Source organism: Dioscorea cayenensis, chromosome 4, assembly GCF_009730915.1.
Source record: "Dioscorea cayenensis subsp. rotundata cultivar TDr96_F1 chromosome 4, TDr96_F1_v2_PseudoChromosome.rev07_lg8_w22 25.fasta, whole genome shotgun sequence".
Classification (NCBI taxonomy): Eukaryota; Viridiplantae; Streptophyta; class Magnoliopsida; order Dioscoreales; family Dioscoreaceae; genus Dioscorea; species Dioscorea cayenensis.
Genome location: NC_052474.1, coordinates 5871279 through 5889384, shown reverse-complemented (window position 1 = coordinate 5889384; position 18106 = coordinate 5871279). Strand labels below are relative to the sequence as shown.

Below are 18106 nucleotides of genomic sequence, written 5' to 3'. Positions count from 1 at the left end.
TGGACCTGAAAGCTCTAACAGGACCTGCATCCATATTTATGTCCCACAGCTGAGATACAAAGAGTGTGGCAGAGTCAGAAGTGGAAATTATATTGAAATTATAAAAATCATTGATTATCTTTTCCAGAATGAAGAGCTCCCTAAGAAAATGCATTCTTGGGAGGAGAAATTACTAAATGGAGATACAAGAGACAGATAACAGAAATAACCATAAACATATCAGATTCGAACTCCATCAAGATGGGAGACATTCACATAAATAACTTACATGGTCACACCACCATATTTGTCTCACAAATATTGATTATTTGGTGATGACAGTTATTAAAATGACTTTCTCCTCATGCCATATCTTATAATGTTCTTTCATAAGACACTTTTCTGAGTCAACAAGACCAATTTGCCAAGCACAAATCACATAAATCCGCCAAATTTTCTATGGGCCAAGTTAAATGGAAGAAAAATGTCGATTTGGAATCATTATACTGCCAGACACTCAATGTGAATGTATAAGGTTCAAATAACTATTCAAGAACTGAATAAGGGCCCCTTGTGCTCTGGATGACGCATGCTGAACTATGTCCATAGCACCATTATGCTTTCATCAAATGTGTTGATTCACTTACCAACTCCAGCACACCAAAGTTAAATTATTAATTTGAGCATGATCCATCTGCACAATGATCTTATAATGGGCACATATGTCTAGCTGCTCTTAACTAGTTAACCAAACACCACCATTTATCATGAGACCTGATGTCCCTTCTCAAAACAAACACAGTATTTCAACAAATATGCTATCACTATGCAAACTTCTTCCGTAGAGGCATCCCATATCTTTCTCATAGTCTTGATGAGAATTTTTTTAAAGAAATATTAAAGAGAATATATACTTTAAAACTGGTTAAGATAAATCCAATCTGCAAAGGTAAAGCTCAAATCAAGAGAATACACAAGAATAACATCAAATCAGAAAATTCTACTATTACACAAGTTGCACATCATTTGAATCATGAAGGGATGTGCTTCTCTAAATACTTGTGTGTAAATTTTCCATCGCAATCCAGAGGTCCTTTTCAAATATGATTAGTTAATCAAGATGCTATTCAACTAATATTTCTCCGATCACCAGAAAATTATAGTATTTTTTATCAAATGTACTTTAGCTTTTGCTTTGCAGTTATACCAGACAAGCTTGCATGCTTGCTAGATAAGGGTAACAAGTTGATAGAAAGAGTGAAAGACAAGTATCTATGACCTTAAGAGTCATATAATCACGGCTCAGAATGTGCCTTCCATCCTTCCCAAACTTAATATCTGATATTGAAGCAATAATCTCTGTGAAGAAAGATCTCGAACCAGGTGCTTCATGCCCTTCAAATCTGTAGCACAAATATATCATTGCACAAACAGGAATGCAAGAATTATAATGGAAGAATTTTTTATGGAGACTAAATCTAAAGCATTCTTTCCCTCAGCATTTAATACTACAAATGCCAATCCAAAATGCAGCACAGAACTTCCACAAAGTATTGCTAAGAAGCCACTTACAACATAGAATGATTATCACATAGCGCAGACTGCCGCAAATCAATGAGCCGGATGGTTCCCTTTGAACTACTATATGCTAATGTATTGCAATGAGTTGGATGAAACTCCGCAGAAGTTATTACCTCTGCAAGTATGAGAAAACTTATTTACTTGAGTATTGCTTCTCATGGTTTAGAACCACCAAGAGACAATTAATAGAAGGAAGAAAGAAAAGCTCATGATAGCACTTCATGCAAGTGAAGGTGCAAGAATAAAAAAAAGGAGCAGCAGACAAATCAATTAACAGCAAACTAGATTATAGTATTATGCAACATCTAAAATCACATCACCTAACAGCTGATGCTAGTTCATGTTCCTATTGTCTTGTGCAAGGCATAACATAAGATGACTATAAAGAACCCAGAAAACTAATGCATGCAGTCAGAAATTTCAAAAAAGCTTTAATATAATGAAATGAACAAAATGCAGACATGAGCATCCAACCAACCACATTAGTAATTTAGTATAGGAAAGCATTATTATGACACTTTACTTTAAAGTGACAAAAATTTCAATATTTGAGGAAAGAACAGGACCCCCTTGTTAATAATATGGATGGTAATACTTTAGGCTTTAGACAAGTACTCCCTGAATAGATGGGATGAAGCTTGATAAGCTACCTGTTAGATCCTCCATATTTGTAGGTTTCACATCCACGATGTTAAAACTCTGGTTGCTAATTTCCAAATTCCAAAGATTAATTCGCAAATCATCGGCAGATATGAATGTCTCACCGTCACTGCAGAAAAACATAATCAACAAATAATGAGGAAAGACAGAGCAGCATCTGTCACAAACAGTCAAAATATTTGTTAAGAATAACCAAGTTACAAATATACATGATCAGAAGATTTTCATTGATGAATATTTATACAAAAAACAGATTGTGACAGAAAGATAAATAACCAAAATAAAATGAATGAGATATGAATGCACACTAATGAACAACATAATTAGGGATCAACACAAGCATTCAATATCTTGAGCAATAAATAATAAGAAAATTAAGAAGATGTCAAACAAATCCTAACATGACCCCAAAAATACAAGACATTTAATGAGACAAAAATAATAGAATAGAATAAGAAAATTACACAGATTTCTTTCCAACAATCAATAGGTGAAGAACTAAATCATTGTAAGACTACACAGTAAGTGTTGACCCTACCTGAAAAACCTTAAGATTAAATTCTTGTTTTTAGATAAATAAGTACAGACTTCCAAACCACTGAAGCAAAGACAAAGGTTAGAAGAATCATAGGAATTCACAAAGAAAATTCCATCATAACATAGCTATATACAAAGGGATGCATTTGTACTGAATCAAAGCTATGAAAGAACCTGTTATTTGAAATAGAATTGATGTGGTAATCATGAGCATGAGCATATATTCGACGACATCTAGCTACAAGGCTCGTCTCATAGCTAGCTACCTGCACCAAAATACAGGTGAATATCAGTTATATTGACCAAATATAAGGCCACAACAATAAATCAGTACAAGAGAAAATATGCGAGGTCTCTAAAAGGGGAAAACATGATAAAGCAAGAAATGAACAGGAGATTCTAAAAAAATATGAATCCACAATCAATGATTTACAACTGCAATTAATCAAACTTATGTCCAACTAAGCAGAAAGGTTGCCACATTATAAACACTTCTTAACCACTGGCAATTGCTTTCCGGGTCAGTAGAACTGACATAAATCCATTTGGTGAGATGCAGTACATTAGTGAATAGAAACAGTCTCATTGAGATTTTAGCAGACTAATAATCACTTTAAGCCTGTTAGATCATAGATCATAGAACCACTTATAGATGTGCGCGTGCACACCACTCGTACAGACAAAAGAAGAATTTATTTATGCAGTGCAAATTACAATGGATTTTAACTGGCTTATATCTAATATATAAATGACTCATTAATTCTAAACTATGCCTTGGGAACCAGTGAAATGAAGCTTTTGGGCTTTTAAAATATTATATCCTTTGTCAATCAATATGCATTTATTTGGCACAGGTGTAAACGAATGAATTGTTTCTTGAGAATCTCTTAACTCACAACACAATAACTTTTAGATATCTGGTTGCTTTGGAACATGTCTTCTTATATGTATCGTAGGTTCCCAACTTTCTACCCACTTTGAAGAATCCAAGCTGAAATGAGTCTCCAGGTGATTTTAGATCCATGCTCTTCATGAATACATATGTGATTTGGAAATTGAATAATGTTTATAAGCATGATGCATGATGCATGTAAAACTTGAGTAGGCTAGAAGCTAATACCACAGGCAAACGTAGAAATGGGTATCCCCCAGGGGGAAATGAGAAGTCATTGTTTGGATAATTGTGTTGGCTCTCTGCGCATCCACCATTTGGGAGATGTACTCCAGGATTACTTGAAAGTTGCTGCACTACTATTTCCTGTAGCTAGTACAGTATCCAAATTCATCTCAGAAATTCTTTTCACCTTCTTCTCTTGCACCTGTTCATGTTAATAGATGACTTTATAGAAAGCTTTCATAGAAAAGATTTTTTTCTAGGCAATATCATATGAAAGAAAACTGAGAAAAATATAAAATAATAATAATAATAATAAGATCAGAGAGTTAACAGCATGCGTTTTTGAGTTGGTCATCAATTTCTAAAATTATATCTAATATACAACTAACATTAGGATAATAAATTGGTAGAAAAAATAGTACATCTACAAAATTGAATGATGCTTCCACTAGTACATCTTTGATCCACAATGAAATTGAAGGAAAATTACAAGATCTTATCTCAAAAGAAGAATACATGCACAACCCTAAGGAGATTACCTTCCAGAGTTTGATTGTTTTGTCATTAGTTGAAAGAAGAAACAAAGCCCCATTGGCAGTTTGGCACCATCGAATTTTGTTGATCTTCTCTTCTATTTCCAAACTTTTAAGGTAATCAAACTGACAAAAAAAAATAAAAATAAAAAAAATAACATGAGGAGAATGAGACTGCATTTCAGTAACAACAAGAAAGAAGAATACCTCTGGTTCATGGCTTTGAAACTCAGTTTTGTATCGGAACTCAGGATGCCTTCTGGTAGGATGATCTACCCTTCTCGAGGTCCATTTGACCACCATGCTACAGATAAAGAAAGAAAGAAAGAAAAACAAAGTACACCAAAATGTCAGAAGAATGAAACGGCAAGAGAATGCAATAGTACAACAATTGGCAATTTGTTGAACATACATCTTTAACATCTGTCCTTTCAAATAAAACAACACGTCCTCCTCTATCTCCAGTTGCAAGATGGTCCCCTGATTTATCAAATTCTATCGCCGAGATGATGTCAACTGCATAAGGCAGCAGCAGGTCATAAATGATGCAAGAAGGAGAGAAAATGCAACTTACAAGGCATAATCAGCCAGAAGGCTAAGCAAGACAAGTTGAAGCAAGAGTATAAATGCACATCCCCATCAAAGTATCCAACATGCTCAGAATGATGCCACACAATGAAAAAAATTTATGCTGAGAACCCATGCTCAGATTGGATATATAGTTACTTAACGAATTTTTATTTTTCTTTCTTTGTGTGTCTGCATTTTCATATTCGCAGGACAGTTTGTTATTACCTGTTAGAAAATTGTTTTACAATTTTTCTACACCTACACTGCTTGGTTTTTCTCATTGATAGAAGAAAAGTGCCTGGCCAAAAGAAAGAATACACCAGCAAGTATCACCATGAACTGAACAGAAAGAAAGAAGCCTCTAGCTTCCACCTAATCTAGAGTTCTGCATGGAATAACAAACACATCCCATGGAGAAACATATATAGCTAGCTGCCAATACATATTTAAGTCTGATTAGAATCAAAATTTCAAGCAGAAATATATTCAGAGAAACAGAGTAAAATGGTCATCTGAAACTTGGCTGATCCATAAGATAGAGATGAAAAGGCTTCAAGAAGAAGAAAAGAATCTAGCAAGGGCTCCAAGTCAAAGAATTGCTCAAACGCAGCTCAAAAGAAGCAACAGAGTGGCCATAACTGAAGTGATACACACACTTAGATGGCCAATTTCCAAAACATATCCATAAGAAAATTTACAGAACTCCAAAAATGGAAACAACCAATAGCAAAGTCATTCAAGTTCAGACAACATAGACATTCATCCAAAAGTGGCAATTTTAGACTAAGACTTCAATAAAGCTTCCTCCTTTCACCAAGCAGTTCAGTAATTGAACTAAATTTCAAGTATTTCCCCAGTGATTAACAAGAACAGAGCAAAATATACAGCTATCAATCTATGAGCTAACTCAGGTGAATTATACAACTCGAGTATCAAAACCCTAACGTACCAAACCCAAACAACTAAGCCAATGAATCCTGTGAATCAAGTAGATCTACTCCAAGTTCGATTTCATACCTTCCTGAACTTCCTCCCCAGCAGTCCTCTCGCCAAAGACCTGGGCGAACTTCCACTCAAGCGGCGGCGGCGGCGCGCCGGCCGGAGGCCCGTCATCCTCCGCTGCCATTCCGTTCATCCCCCGACGAGGACTCCGGCGAAATCGGCGGCGAATGAGGGCTCGAGCCTGGACGATCTGGGAAGGGATCAGCTGCCCGGATCTGGCGATGGGTTCAGTGCGGCGGAGGTCGAGATTGCGGCCATGGGAGAAGGATGGGAGATGGAGTGGCGTGATGGAGATTGGATTGGAGATGATGGAACGAGGTGGAGAGAATCCGATGGCCTCTCTTGCTCTCTTGTTCCGCCCTATGACTCCCCAACAAGGGTCTCTCTCTCTCTCTCTCTCTCTCTCTCTCTCTCTCTCTTTCTCTGATTTGATTTTTTTTTCAGAAAAACCCACACATTTTTCCTTTTTTTGATTTGTTGCTCAACTACATTTTTGCTAAAAACCCACATTCTTTGTACTTAATTTTAAAGTCTTGTGATTGATTGTGATTGTCTTCTTTTTTGCAATAAACCCATATATATTGGTTTTTTTAGATTTGTGACTCAGGCTTCATTAATTTTTTTTCTTTCTAGAAAACTTTAGTTTCTTCTTATTTTTTATTTGTGTGATTATTATCTTTTTCCCATATTAAAAAAAAAGTATTTTTTAATAGGATTTATTCAAGAAAAACAATTTCGATTTTAATTAAAATAAATAAATAACAAAGAACTTCCCAAAGACTTTTTGGTCCAACAGCAAGGCATCTCCATCTTCTTTTTGTTTAGGTGAGATATGAGTTTGAATTTTCACTCTGATAAAAAAATATAGGTGCATGATGATCAAGCGTGCTCATCGTGATGGATCGAAATTCCTCATAAGAGTTTTTCTATATATTTATGATAACAAGCTTAATCAAGTCCGTGTCTATAAATAAACAAAGAACTTATTTTTAAATATTTATATTTGTGATTATATTTTTTTTAAGAAAAAGAAAAACTGACATTATTTGTTAGATTCGTGGGTTTTGCAAAAATAAATAAATAAATAAATAAATCTTTAATTTTTATATTTTGCTTATATAAAATCAAAATTATTTACAAGGTTTTGTATATTGAAATGTTATTCTTTGGAAGGGTAAATATGTCAAAAAAAAAATAAACAAAAGGCAAATAATTATCAAGACTCAACCGCATTCTATTGACATAAAATAAATTCAGGGGTGTATACGCAAATAGTTATAAGAAATTTACTAAAATACCCATAAATAAGCAACTATATAAACCCATGACTTGCTATTTTGCTCAGCGTTCTCAAAAATCCCAAACCCTCTCGGCAGCGGCCGCGCGTCGAATTTCCTTCGAAATTAGTAACTTCGGGAAAAAGGTATAATTCTCATGTTTTTCAGCATCATTGAATCGATTCACGCTCGATTACATCATTTGATTCGTCTTTTTCATGCTGAATTTGTTACTATTTGATTGAATCTAGGGTTTCTAGGGCTTGGATTTATATTTTATCGCTGTTTTTTGGATTTTTTTTGCTTGAAACTAGGGTTTGGTTTTGGGATCTGTGAGAAAATCTATGAGAATTCATCCATTCGGTCTTGTTTGATGTTTTTAACCTGTTGAATTGTTTGGAAGGTGTGAGATATTGTTGTTTTTGTTATGTGGATTTTGGTTTAGTGTATAGATGGCAACGAAACTGGTGCAACTTCAGTCGAAGGCCAAGCATGCTTCTCAGTTTGTGGCCAAGCATGGATGCGAGTACTATAAGCAGCTGATGGAGAAGAACAAACAATACGTTGTGGAGCCGCCCACTATTGAGAAATGCCAAGAGCTTTCAAAGCAGCTCTTCTACACCAGACTTGCAAGGTCAGCCTTCTGTTTTTCTTGAGAATGACTAGTGGAATTATCACCATTTGTTGAATATATGGTAAATGCAATAAATGGGGATGCCTTTGAAGTGTTCTGAAATGTGAGATTATTATGTGTGTGAGATAGGGTGACTTGATATTTATTAGTGGATCAGTAATGGGGTGTACATAGCATATAAAAATAGGAAATTAGTGGTTAAGTTTGTTGGATCAGATATTTGGGAGTATATATATACACTTACATTTTGTTTTCTCTGAAATTCAGCATGTTGTTTCCTTTTATCCTTGGTGAATTTACCTGCAATGCTACTTGATATCATAAATCATGTCTTCAAAATGTATTTTACCTATATTTCATCTGTTCTCATATATATGTTTCCATTAGTAACCCAAATTTTATCTTGGAGTGTGTCGAATTGTACACATAATTGGATTTCAGCACTTAATTTACCATGACTCAATTGCAACTGTTTGATTTGATTTCCTGTATGCCCTTCAATTGGTGGGTCATACTTGCCTGATATCGTGTAGGAAAATCTATTTTCAGTTCTTGGGCTATGGCTTAAAACTAAGCTCGTTTCACCTTGAAAATTGAAATAGGGCTATCCTTACCACTGGATAAGGTTGGATGGGGGTTTATTCAAGTGTTCAGTATCAAGGATTTTATCCATCTCTTCTTGGATGACTATGATATGATTAGGGATGTGTTGACCAAACTAGCCATGCAGCTAAGGACCTACCCAATTGTTCATGGTACAGATCATGGATGACCTATCATTGATCAGTGCTAAACATTTTTTAGAAGTTGCATAAAATGATGTTTTAGGGGTTAACAATTTGGTGGAATGCTTGACAGAAGAGGTTGATACGTGGTTTCTAAATTTCCGCAAAGATCATTAAATTGTTTAAAAAAAATTTTGCTCTGTGACTTAAAAGGTGAAGTGGCTAGGTTTCTCCATTTTGTCTATGGTGAGTGAAATATTTACCCAAAAATAAAAAACTTGGGTTGTCATTTGGTTGATGGTCTTTTTACATTAGTCAACTTTGTCTTGGCTGATGCTTGACATCTTGAGCAAGCATCAGTGTAAGTGAGATTAATCCCCAGAGTAGTTTATTGTATATTTTTGGATTGATATGCATACTTTTGGCTGATAATTCATATGATCTGGACAATTAACTCAACAAAATAATGTGGCTGGACTGTTTAGCCCATAGTGGGGCTGGTTTCATTGCTTTCTACCATGTGATAAATATCCAAAAAATTTCACGATAAGTCTAAATATATTAAAGACTATAGTCAATTAAACTATTAACTTCTATGCAATTACTATCAATATTTTGTCAAGTAATGAGAATACCTTTTGATCCTCTATTCTTTATCATGTATCATAATCTCTGGGATTCAACTGCTTTATTTTCACAGCATTCCTGGTCGGTATGAATCTTTCTGGAAGGAGTTGGATGGTGTGAAGAATATTTGGAGAAATAGGCATGAACTGAAGGTTGAGGATGCTGGTATTGCCGCTTTGTTTGGGATTGAGTTGTATGCATGGTTCTGTGTTGGTGAGATTGTGGGAAGAGGGTTCACTTTCACTGGCTACTATGTCTGATCAGGCTATAGTTTCACCAATTTGTTCATTTAGTTCCCTTAATGAGGTGATAAGAGATCTCAGTCTCTTTCCACATGACAAATTTTGTTTCAAGCACCATTTCTGAAGTTTGGTGTTTCAGTAAAACAAGCATCATTGCTGCAATAATCTCCTGGCCTTGTTTGTTTCGAGTGCACTCCAATACTATGAATTGGCTCAATTTGCTATATTTTGCATTCTTGCTCCTTGGAATTGCTAAACCTTGATGGATTGACTTTATCAATCTTTTCATTATGCATCTTGTGGTTGTAATGCATGGTTGAAACAACTTTGAGGATCTTGCTGGATGTTCGCCATCTTCTTTTTTAACTCACATTTTATGCCCATGTGCCTCATATTTCTCTACAGGAATTCTCCTAGATTCATGATCTGAAGTTTTTTTTTTTTTAAATTTTTCTATATACTAAAATCTTCCTAGTCCTCAAAAGGGTGAAGTTCTGTTTTAAACTGACTGTTTTTGCATTTTATTTTATTTTATTGCACCTTGATTGAATGGGATTGAAGGATTTTTTGGGGTTTTTGTGGTATAAACTTATCCAAATGACTCTGATTTTGTTGGTTCATCTTCAGTGTTTTTGTATATGAAATTGATCAGAAATAATCTGTGTTCAAACAGTCCTTGGATGATGATGAGTTTTTCTTTTCTTTTTTGTTATAACACCTTGGATGATACAGTGCCATTATATCATTTCATTTTGGCAGGGTTCTTTTTTTGTTTGTCTGAGAGTCAAAAGTTTATTCTATTTTGTAATTTACTCTCTGGGCTTAAAATCATGTGTCTGAGGTTTATTAGAGCTTGTGATAAAAGCTATTTTATTTCATTTTAGTACTGAACCTGATATTCATTTTTGTAAAAATAATAATAAATGAATTAGAATTGGGTTGTAAAAGTTCCAAATTATAAACTTATAAATTTTATTACTAAAAACCTTTTTGTTTTTCCAGAACTTGAGCTTTTGTGAATGCAATAACGCCACCCATGCCATGAAAATTAATACAATGATCTTCAATAATTTTTGGAATGGAATGATGTTGTTATTGATGATGATTTGGTGAGATCTTGGTCTCCAGCTCAAGTGAAAAAGGACAAAAACAAGATCTCTTTCACTGTTTCCAAATATGGGACCCTTAAAGTTATAGTTCTTGGTCCCATCTTTTGGAAAACTTGTTGTGAACTCATTAATTGATATTATTTTAAGTTGCAGAGATTTGCAGTAATTTCCATGCAATAAATTCATCTTTTGTGCAAGACAAGCGTCACCTATGACGCATAAATTCACTAATTATTTATATATATTTGTTTATTTTATCGATTTTTAATTTCACTATTGATGAACTTTGAGCTGTGTTATTTTGGTTAACTTATTCGATGTGTTTTTATTTGCTTTTTATTATTATTATTATTTTTAATAAAATTATGGTTTATTTATTTTATAAAATAATATTACTAAATTCATGAGTCTAATTCATTCTTAGTGGTTTTTTGTACCATGATAAATTCTTAATTTAACCTGTATTCACCTTTTTTTTTGTTTCATCATTTTTTTTTTTAATAAATTGTGAAACTCAAGGGAAGGTGCATGCAACTGGTGTTACATTTTCAATGTGGATTTTGGTAGATGGAATACATTTATAAATTATATGTTTTATATATTGACCATTTCCTTTTATTTCAAGTTATATTTTTTGGTTAAATTATGGTAAATGCAATACAAATTAGTATAAGTTATGTATTTTAAAAGAAAGCAAAGTAATTGATAAAAACAACTCAAAAGAATTGACAATATGCTCATTTTTATAATTTTTGGAACTTTATTAATTACTAATCAACTTCAAATTGGTTTTTAAATATATATATATATATATATATATATTTGATTAATTATGTGATGACTAATCAACATCTTCAGCCATCAGGCGATTCAGGCCCATCGCTATCCAAAACCCTTTTACTATATATAATAATTCTCAAAGGATCTGTTTTACATATATGTCCTTATAAATCTCCTTAATTATAATTGTATATATATACCCTTCTAAAACATAGAAATTATATTCTTTATGTTTGCATAAGCAGTAATGCTGCTAATGCACCCATTCTTTAACTTCAGAAAACAAAAATGAAGAAAACAATGAAAATGAAAAAAAATTCATATAATTACATAATTATTTTTTATAGAAAAAAGAACAATAGATATTTTAGTCTTTCTTGCCATAAACCTTGTAAATATATATTTCAAAAATATCTAAGCAAAGAACAAGGTCATTTTAATATATTGCAAATACAAATACAAATACAAATTTTACAAAGGGCATACACGCAATTGTGAAGTTACATTGCAAAAAAAAACCCAATTATAATAATTACTTTCAAAAATCATCTCAAAAGAATACAAAAGAAATAAATAAGTAAGAAGTCACCCATCAAAGTCACCCAAAATAGTAACCAAAAAGTTGCTTTTGCTGCTGCTTCTTGTTCTTCATCTTCTTCTTCTCCACAAAGTCCTTCATCCTCTTCAATGCAACCTCCAATGTCTTCTCACTCATGTTAGCAAAACAAACCCTAAACCATCCAACCTCACTGCAATGGCATGAACTCCCTGGTGATATATTAAGCCTCACTTCATTCACTATAGTCTCCCAAATCTTCAACTCTCCTTCTCTTGTTCTCTCTTCAAGCAATGGCCTTAAGTTCATCCACACAAACAACCCTGCATTCCCTTCCAAACACTCTATCTCAGCTTCTTTCAATCCTTCAACTATCTTTTCATGTCTCTTTCTTAGCCTTTCTCTATTTGTTCTTATATACTTTTCAGTGAACTCTTTGTTTGATAGCATGGAAGCCAACATTCTCTGAGTTTGAGATGAAACAAGGCTGAAACTTGACATCCTTGTTGCAGTTATAACAACATTTGGATTGTATGAATATATAGCTCCAACTCTGAATCCAGGCAAGCCTAGATCTTTTGAAAGACTGTAAACAATGTGCACTCTTTCCGAGTTTTTGTATCCGTTTTCTTCGATGATTTCAGCTACCGATACGAACTCATTCGGGGTGAATACGGAGCCGGAGTAGATCTCATCAGAGATTAAATGCATGTTTTTCTTTGTCACAAAGTCAAGTATGTCTTCAAGGATTTTTTTTGGTATCACTTTGCCTAAAGGATTTGAAGGATTCGTTAATAGAACTCCTTTAACTTTACTCCTCTTCTTTTCGGCTTCCTTGTATGCATCTTCTAAAGCTTTTCTTGTCACTTGGAAATCATTCGAGCTATCGCAATGAATCGGAATTATGTTCACTCTTGTTCTCCACCTCAAGTCTCTATCAAAACTGTAAATTTTTTTTATTAGTTAGAATCCTTCCACTAATGATCATTTTAAATTGTTTGAATGTATATATATGCGTGTACAAATTTTTCTTACCCTGGATAATAAGGAGTGGGAACGAGCAAACAATCGCCGGGGTCGGCGAGAATGAAAGTGAGAAGCTCATTAGCGGCGGTGGCACCCGGCGGTGAGAACTAAGCGATTTTCGTCGAATTTAGCTCTTCCTCCTCTTATTTCTCCCATGAAACTTGCCAATGCTTTCTTGAAATCTTTAAGACCATGATAATCTTGAAACAAAGCTGTTTCTCTGAAGTTTGATCCACACTTGAACACTTGTTCTTGTTCTTTTTCCAAGTACTCCTCCAAAAGATCAAATGAAACCTATATATGTACATAGTAGCCAAAAACAAATGATCAATGACTTGATCAAATAAATGAAATCATTAATGAGATAACTAATTAATACTTACTTGGTTTTCAGCTAATCCCATTTGAATGACACCTGAAGGGTTGTTCAAAGGATGATAAGGATTCTCTTCATAAGCTTTCCAACCAGCAAAGTATGGAGAGTCTTCTCCATGAGCTTTGGATGTTGCAAGCTTTGACAATGGAGGAGAAGAAGAAGGAGAAGAAGAAGACATTGCACCAATGGCCATGGATATATAATTAATAGTATTAATAACACTGTACTAGTAGTGATATTAGAACTTGTTTTTGAGTGAGAGGAAATGGAAAGAAGGCAATGAGTATATATAGAGGAATAAGAAGAAGAAGTGATGTCATTCAAGTGTGATTGCATGAGAGTGATATAAAATATTTGATGATTATATAGTTCTGAATAGTTAGAAGATCAAAAGAATACAAATGTTTGAAATATTGTGTGTGGTCATTGGAACAGCTGTGATATCCTTTCTCTCTCTCTACTTCAGCACTTTCATTGGAAGCTTCCTCTTAAAAAACCTCATTTGTATCAAACTTAATTTGGGAGAGTCCTTGTGGGACTTGGTCTTCACTATCTTAAATTATTGTTTTATATTTGTGTGTGATTTTTTTTAAATATAAACTTATTTATGCTTGATTAAAAAAAAAAAATCTTATAGTTTCTATGGTTTTATTTACAAATAGCTAGTCATTGTAAAAAATAAATTTTCTTGTAGTGTCAATCTCAAATAATAATATTTACCATATATAATACTGTAATTTCACTTAATATAAGATATCGATCACCATTATTTAACTTAATGTATAAAGATTAATGATTTTATTCTTTGAAATCTTCATGTTTTTGTTTGGTTATCTTTTTTTTTTTTGTCTATAATTTATGTATTTTAATTTAAAAAAAGGTTTTATTGCATTTTTCTCTCATACAAAACATGAATTTTCTCAAGAGCTTAAAGAAAATATTTATTTATTCATTGTTTTAGTGTGTAATAGTGAACACATAGTTGAAAATTTGGTGAATCACTTGGGTTAGTAATTAATTAGGTTAATGAATAAGTTTATTTATTCTTTCTTTATTATAACAATTAATAAACTTGTTGAATGTAGTGTTATAAACTTTTTTAGGGTCAAACATCATTATTGACAAAGGATTTTATTGCTATTTTATTCCTGAAATCAAAATCCAATTAACTTATGTAATAATAGTTAAAATAATTTTATTTATTCTCTTGTGTGTTTTCTTTCTTGTTACCAAAACAATCTAATATGTTAGCAAAACATGGTAAAATTATAAACTTATTCTTAATCAATATTTGCTATTAAATAAGGTTTATATCACTTCTCAATTCTCCTTATATAAAGGCATTATATTGTATGGCATATATATACATATGTACATATATTAAAGGTGAATATTATGAGTAAAAAAGTTATCCTTTTTCGAGTTTAACTCTCCCTGAAAAATAAAATAATATTAGTGAAAGATGGTGTTATAAATTATAAAATCATTTAGAAGATTAAAAAAACATATAAATTACTCACTACGTACCTCATGTGAATTTCTCTTTCTTTGTTTCTTACCCATGATATATCTTTGTCTCAAATTAAGATAAGATAGCATGACATTCAGTAAAACAGTTACATATACAAGTAAAAATTTAATTTCACCATGCACTATATCTAACATTCCTAATTATATTAATATTAATATATTTATATTAACCAAACAAAATAGGAAGTCAGAGCACCAAGAGCACCTTAAATTGATTCTCTTATCTTTCCTAGGAAAGTAGGTGAAGATATATATATATATATATATATATATATATACAACTTCTAAACCATGGAGTAGAAACAAAATCGTAGAAACAGTATATCATGATTCTCGTTAAAAGTGAACCATATATATATTTAGGGTGCGTTTGATACGTAGTTAAGTACAGCATAAGCAGTACAAAACAGAACAAGTAGTTATGGTACAGCACAACTATTTATCTTGTACTATATTTGATATTTTATGGATAACTTCTCGAGTACTTGACAAAAATATTATAAAATTACTTATAATACCCTTTATATTATCTTACGTTTGTTTTACAATAAACAACTTCATAACAAGCTATCATTTTCAATATTTTAATTAATTTTTTTATAATTAATCAATTTAGTAAATTATAATTATATTATTTAAAAAAATTTCAAAGTATATACAAAATTAATTTTTTATTAAAAAAATACATGATAAATTCGGTTAATATATCAATCCATTAAATAATATTATTTTTTATATGAGATTACTAATATATTTGATATGTTTATGAAAATCATATATCTATGATTCAAGAATATAAGATATAAAGAGATTTATATTTATTTTTTATACAATTTAAATTTTTAATTTTTGGATAGAAATATTAAAAAATTTTATGTTAATTTTTATGATTTAAAATTTTAATTTTAAGATATCGATCTTACATTTAAAAAAATATATATTATGAAAATTGATTAGCGTCGTGGGATTTGATGAGCGTCGTGGGATGTGATATATATGATTGTATTTTTTATTTTTTATTAAGGGTAATTTAGTCTTTAGTTGTGTTGTACCACGATAAAACTTTTGTACCGAGGTTTTGGTGGTACAAAAATTTTAAATACTTGTGCTGTACTCTGACATCCTCTTGTACTGTACTCTCAACTTTTTAACAAACCAAACAAGGAACAAGAGAAGTTGTGCTGTGCTGTACCTCAAAATTTTGCATATTAAACGGACCCTTAAAGTATATTCATACATAGTCAACTGAAGAAACATGGATGCTTCACAGCTATACTAAAAACATTAAAAGAAAAGTAAGATTAAGAATATATATATATATACATAAAGTGATAAAAGACTAGCTAGCTTGATTTAGGACATGCATGCAAAATACTAATGATGATGATATAGAAATATATACAGTAATGGCCTTCCTTGCCATTTCCTACATCAATGTCCCTTGGAAAACTAAGTATATGTCCTCCAAAGCACCAGCTAAAATAGAAAGCGAAATCAGTGATTGTGAAGCGTGAACTGATTCAGAATACATGATCTCATGCTCCTGATCATCAAACTGATCCTTATATAATTATATATATATATATATAATAACTTTGAGTGGAGCTGATAAAGTCTTCCCTCCCGATAACAAAAATATTAGGGTAACAATTTCATTCCTCGTAGAAATTTGTTTGTGTTGAAATAAATCCGGCAATTTTCTACTGGTTCATTGCCTTTCCTAACGATCATTTTTGGAACTTTTGCCTGGGCGCAATTCTCTCTGGCGCTTGCAGGGCTTTTTGCTTTTGACCTGCGTCATTACGATTACATCATTCCCCTTGCTGTAGCAGCGGGACCTCAACCCCTTTCCTCCTCTGCACCGATGCAAAAAAACACGGGCTTTCCAGCACGGCCTCATCCACTACTTGATCCTGCGATAGTTTCTCTACAATGCTTAAATTCTCACCAAAATTAAGGAGACTACCTCGTTTAGGTCAATTGATCTTGATACTAATGTGGCCAGAGCCGTGTGAATTTCCAACATGCTGCCATGGAAAGCTATTTGGTAAACTTCCCCTCCTTTCAACAAGTTAAATCCATTTCTTCGACAAATGGAGTGCATTTGGTGAAGTGTTTGCTTTCGGATCTCCCCGATGGGTTTATCCTCATCCATTGCTTCTCTCGACGCCAAAAGCGTGCGACTCCTCTCGATGGACGGTGGGTTAATAGAGCATCACGCTAACATGGAAGCACCAGAACAAACACTTTTGTGGCTTCGACCTTTGCGCGATATTTGGTTCAATTTCGCCGCTTCTTTGATTTGAATTGGGATGGAGACACCACAATACCGGTCGATTCGGTACTTTCTCCTCAGGTGGGCGAGTTCACTAGCTCCTTAGCGGATCTAAGGCATGCCGTTTACATGGAGGTTGAAACTATCCAAACGTGTCTCTTGAAGGTTTTGAGATCGGCGATGACCTGGCGTGCCGTGTGGGCCGTTGAAACGTCTCCCTACGTTACGCTACACGTATGATTGGTCATGGAAGAAACTCATGTTCTCGATCAATAATTGGCTGGTGCCGGTAAAACCCCTCATTTCACCTATGCGGCAAAATTATGAACTTTGGTTGCAGAACTCTCTCCTAACGAGGATCATAACACATAAATGATATAGCGACTTCGTCGGCTTTCCCCGTCGGATCAATGGAAAAGCTTCCTAAGCTACGGTTTGACTCTAATTATGGCCCCATTTGCCTTGTATCGTGGCCTTGGCCGGCTCAGCAGTGTGTGTGTGTGTGGTGTGGCGTGCAACCAGCGCGGGATTCGAATACGATACTTGGTCCGATGAACCACCTCATAACTTACGCATAGCGGTAAGGGTTGGCTGGCGGTGGGCTTACTCCCTTCCCAATGCCACTACTACGAGCAGCAGCCCTTTCGCATGCGACCACGTACCCTGCGACCCGGTCACTTCGCCGCTTTAGCCGACGAAACTTTCTCGTCCAGGAGACGGCTCAACTGCACTTCCTAGATGGTTCCTGTTTCCTCGCGTCTCTTGCCCATCTCTCATCGGTCTAAAACAGCGTTGTCCAAATCCCCAGCGACAAGGAAAAGCCTTTGTTCCACCATTGAAATCCTCGCGTCACGTTCTCTGTTTCGCCCGTGCTCCATCATCACTCTTTTACCTTCAAACAAACCCCGGTCCTCATTCCGTACTTCATTGGTCTTCTCTGCTGCCGATGATGATATATGGAGGGAAGATG

At 33.8% G+C, this 18106-nt stretch overlaps 2 protein-coding genes and 1 pseudogene across 3 annotated transcripts; 1 reads left to right on the top strand and 2 right to left on the bottom strand.

Moving 5' to 3' along the window:
- Positions 1-6396, bottom strand: part of LOC120258600 — a 9057-nt pseudogene extending 2661 nt beyond the window's left edge.
- Positions 6397-7322: 926 nt separating this feature from the next.
- On the top strand, positions 7323-9779 carry LOC120257856. 2 transcript variants are annotated; one of them, XM_039265139.1, is made up of 3 exons: positions 7323-7402; positions 7702-7890; positions 9316-9779. In XM_039265139.1, exons 2-3 carry the CDS (start codon positions 7709-7711, stop codon positions 9500-9502), a joined length of 369 nt encoding a protein of 122 aa, XP_039121073.1. In that variant the 5' UTR covers positions 7323-7402; positions 7702-7708; the 3' UTR covers positions 9503-9779. The 2 variants fall into 2 exon arrangements, with proteins under 2 accessions (XP_039121073.1, XP_039121074.1); XM_039265140.1 differs by having other exon boundaries at positions 7332-7402; positions 7709-7890.
- Positions 9780-11971: 2192 nt separating this feature from the next.
- Positions 11972-13524, bottom strand: LOC120258599 (1-aminocyclopropane-1-carboxylate synthase 7-like). Its single transcript, XM_039266059.1, is given in 4 exon segments — positions 11972-12872; positions 12965-13050; positions 13052-13249; positions 13339-13524. Coding segments are annotated over 4 exon segments (1371 nt in total).
- Positions 13525-18106: the final 4582 nt, after the last annotated feature.

Bases quoted from the DNA above. Each gene is read 5' to 3' on its own strand.
- LOC120257856 (XM_039265139.1), top strand. From the start codon at position 7,709: ATGGCAACGAAACTGGTGCAACTTCAGTCGAAGGCCAAGCATGCTTCT. The intron at 7,891-9,315 runs GTCAGCCTTCTG...TTATTTTCACAG, and splicing joins TTCTACACCAGACTTGCAAG to CATTCCTGGTCGGTATGAAT.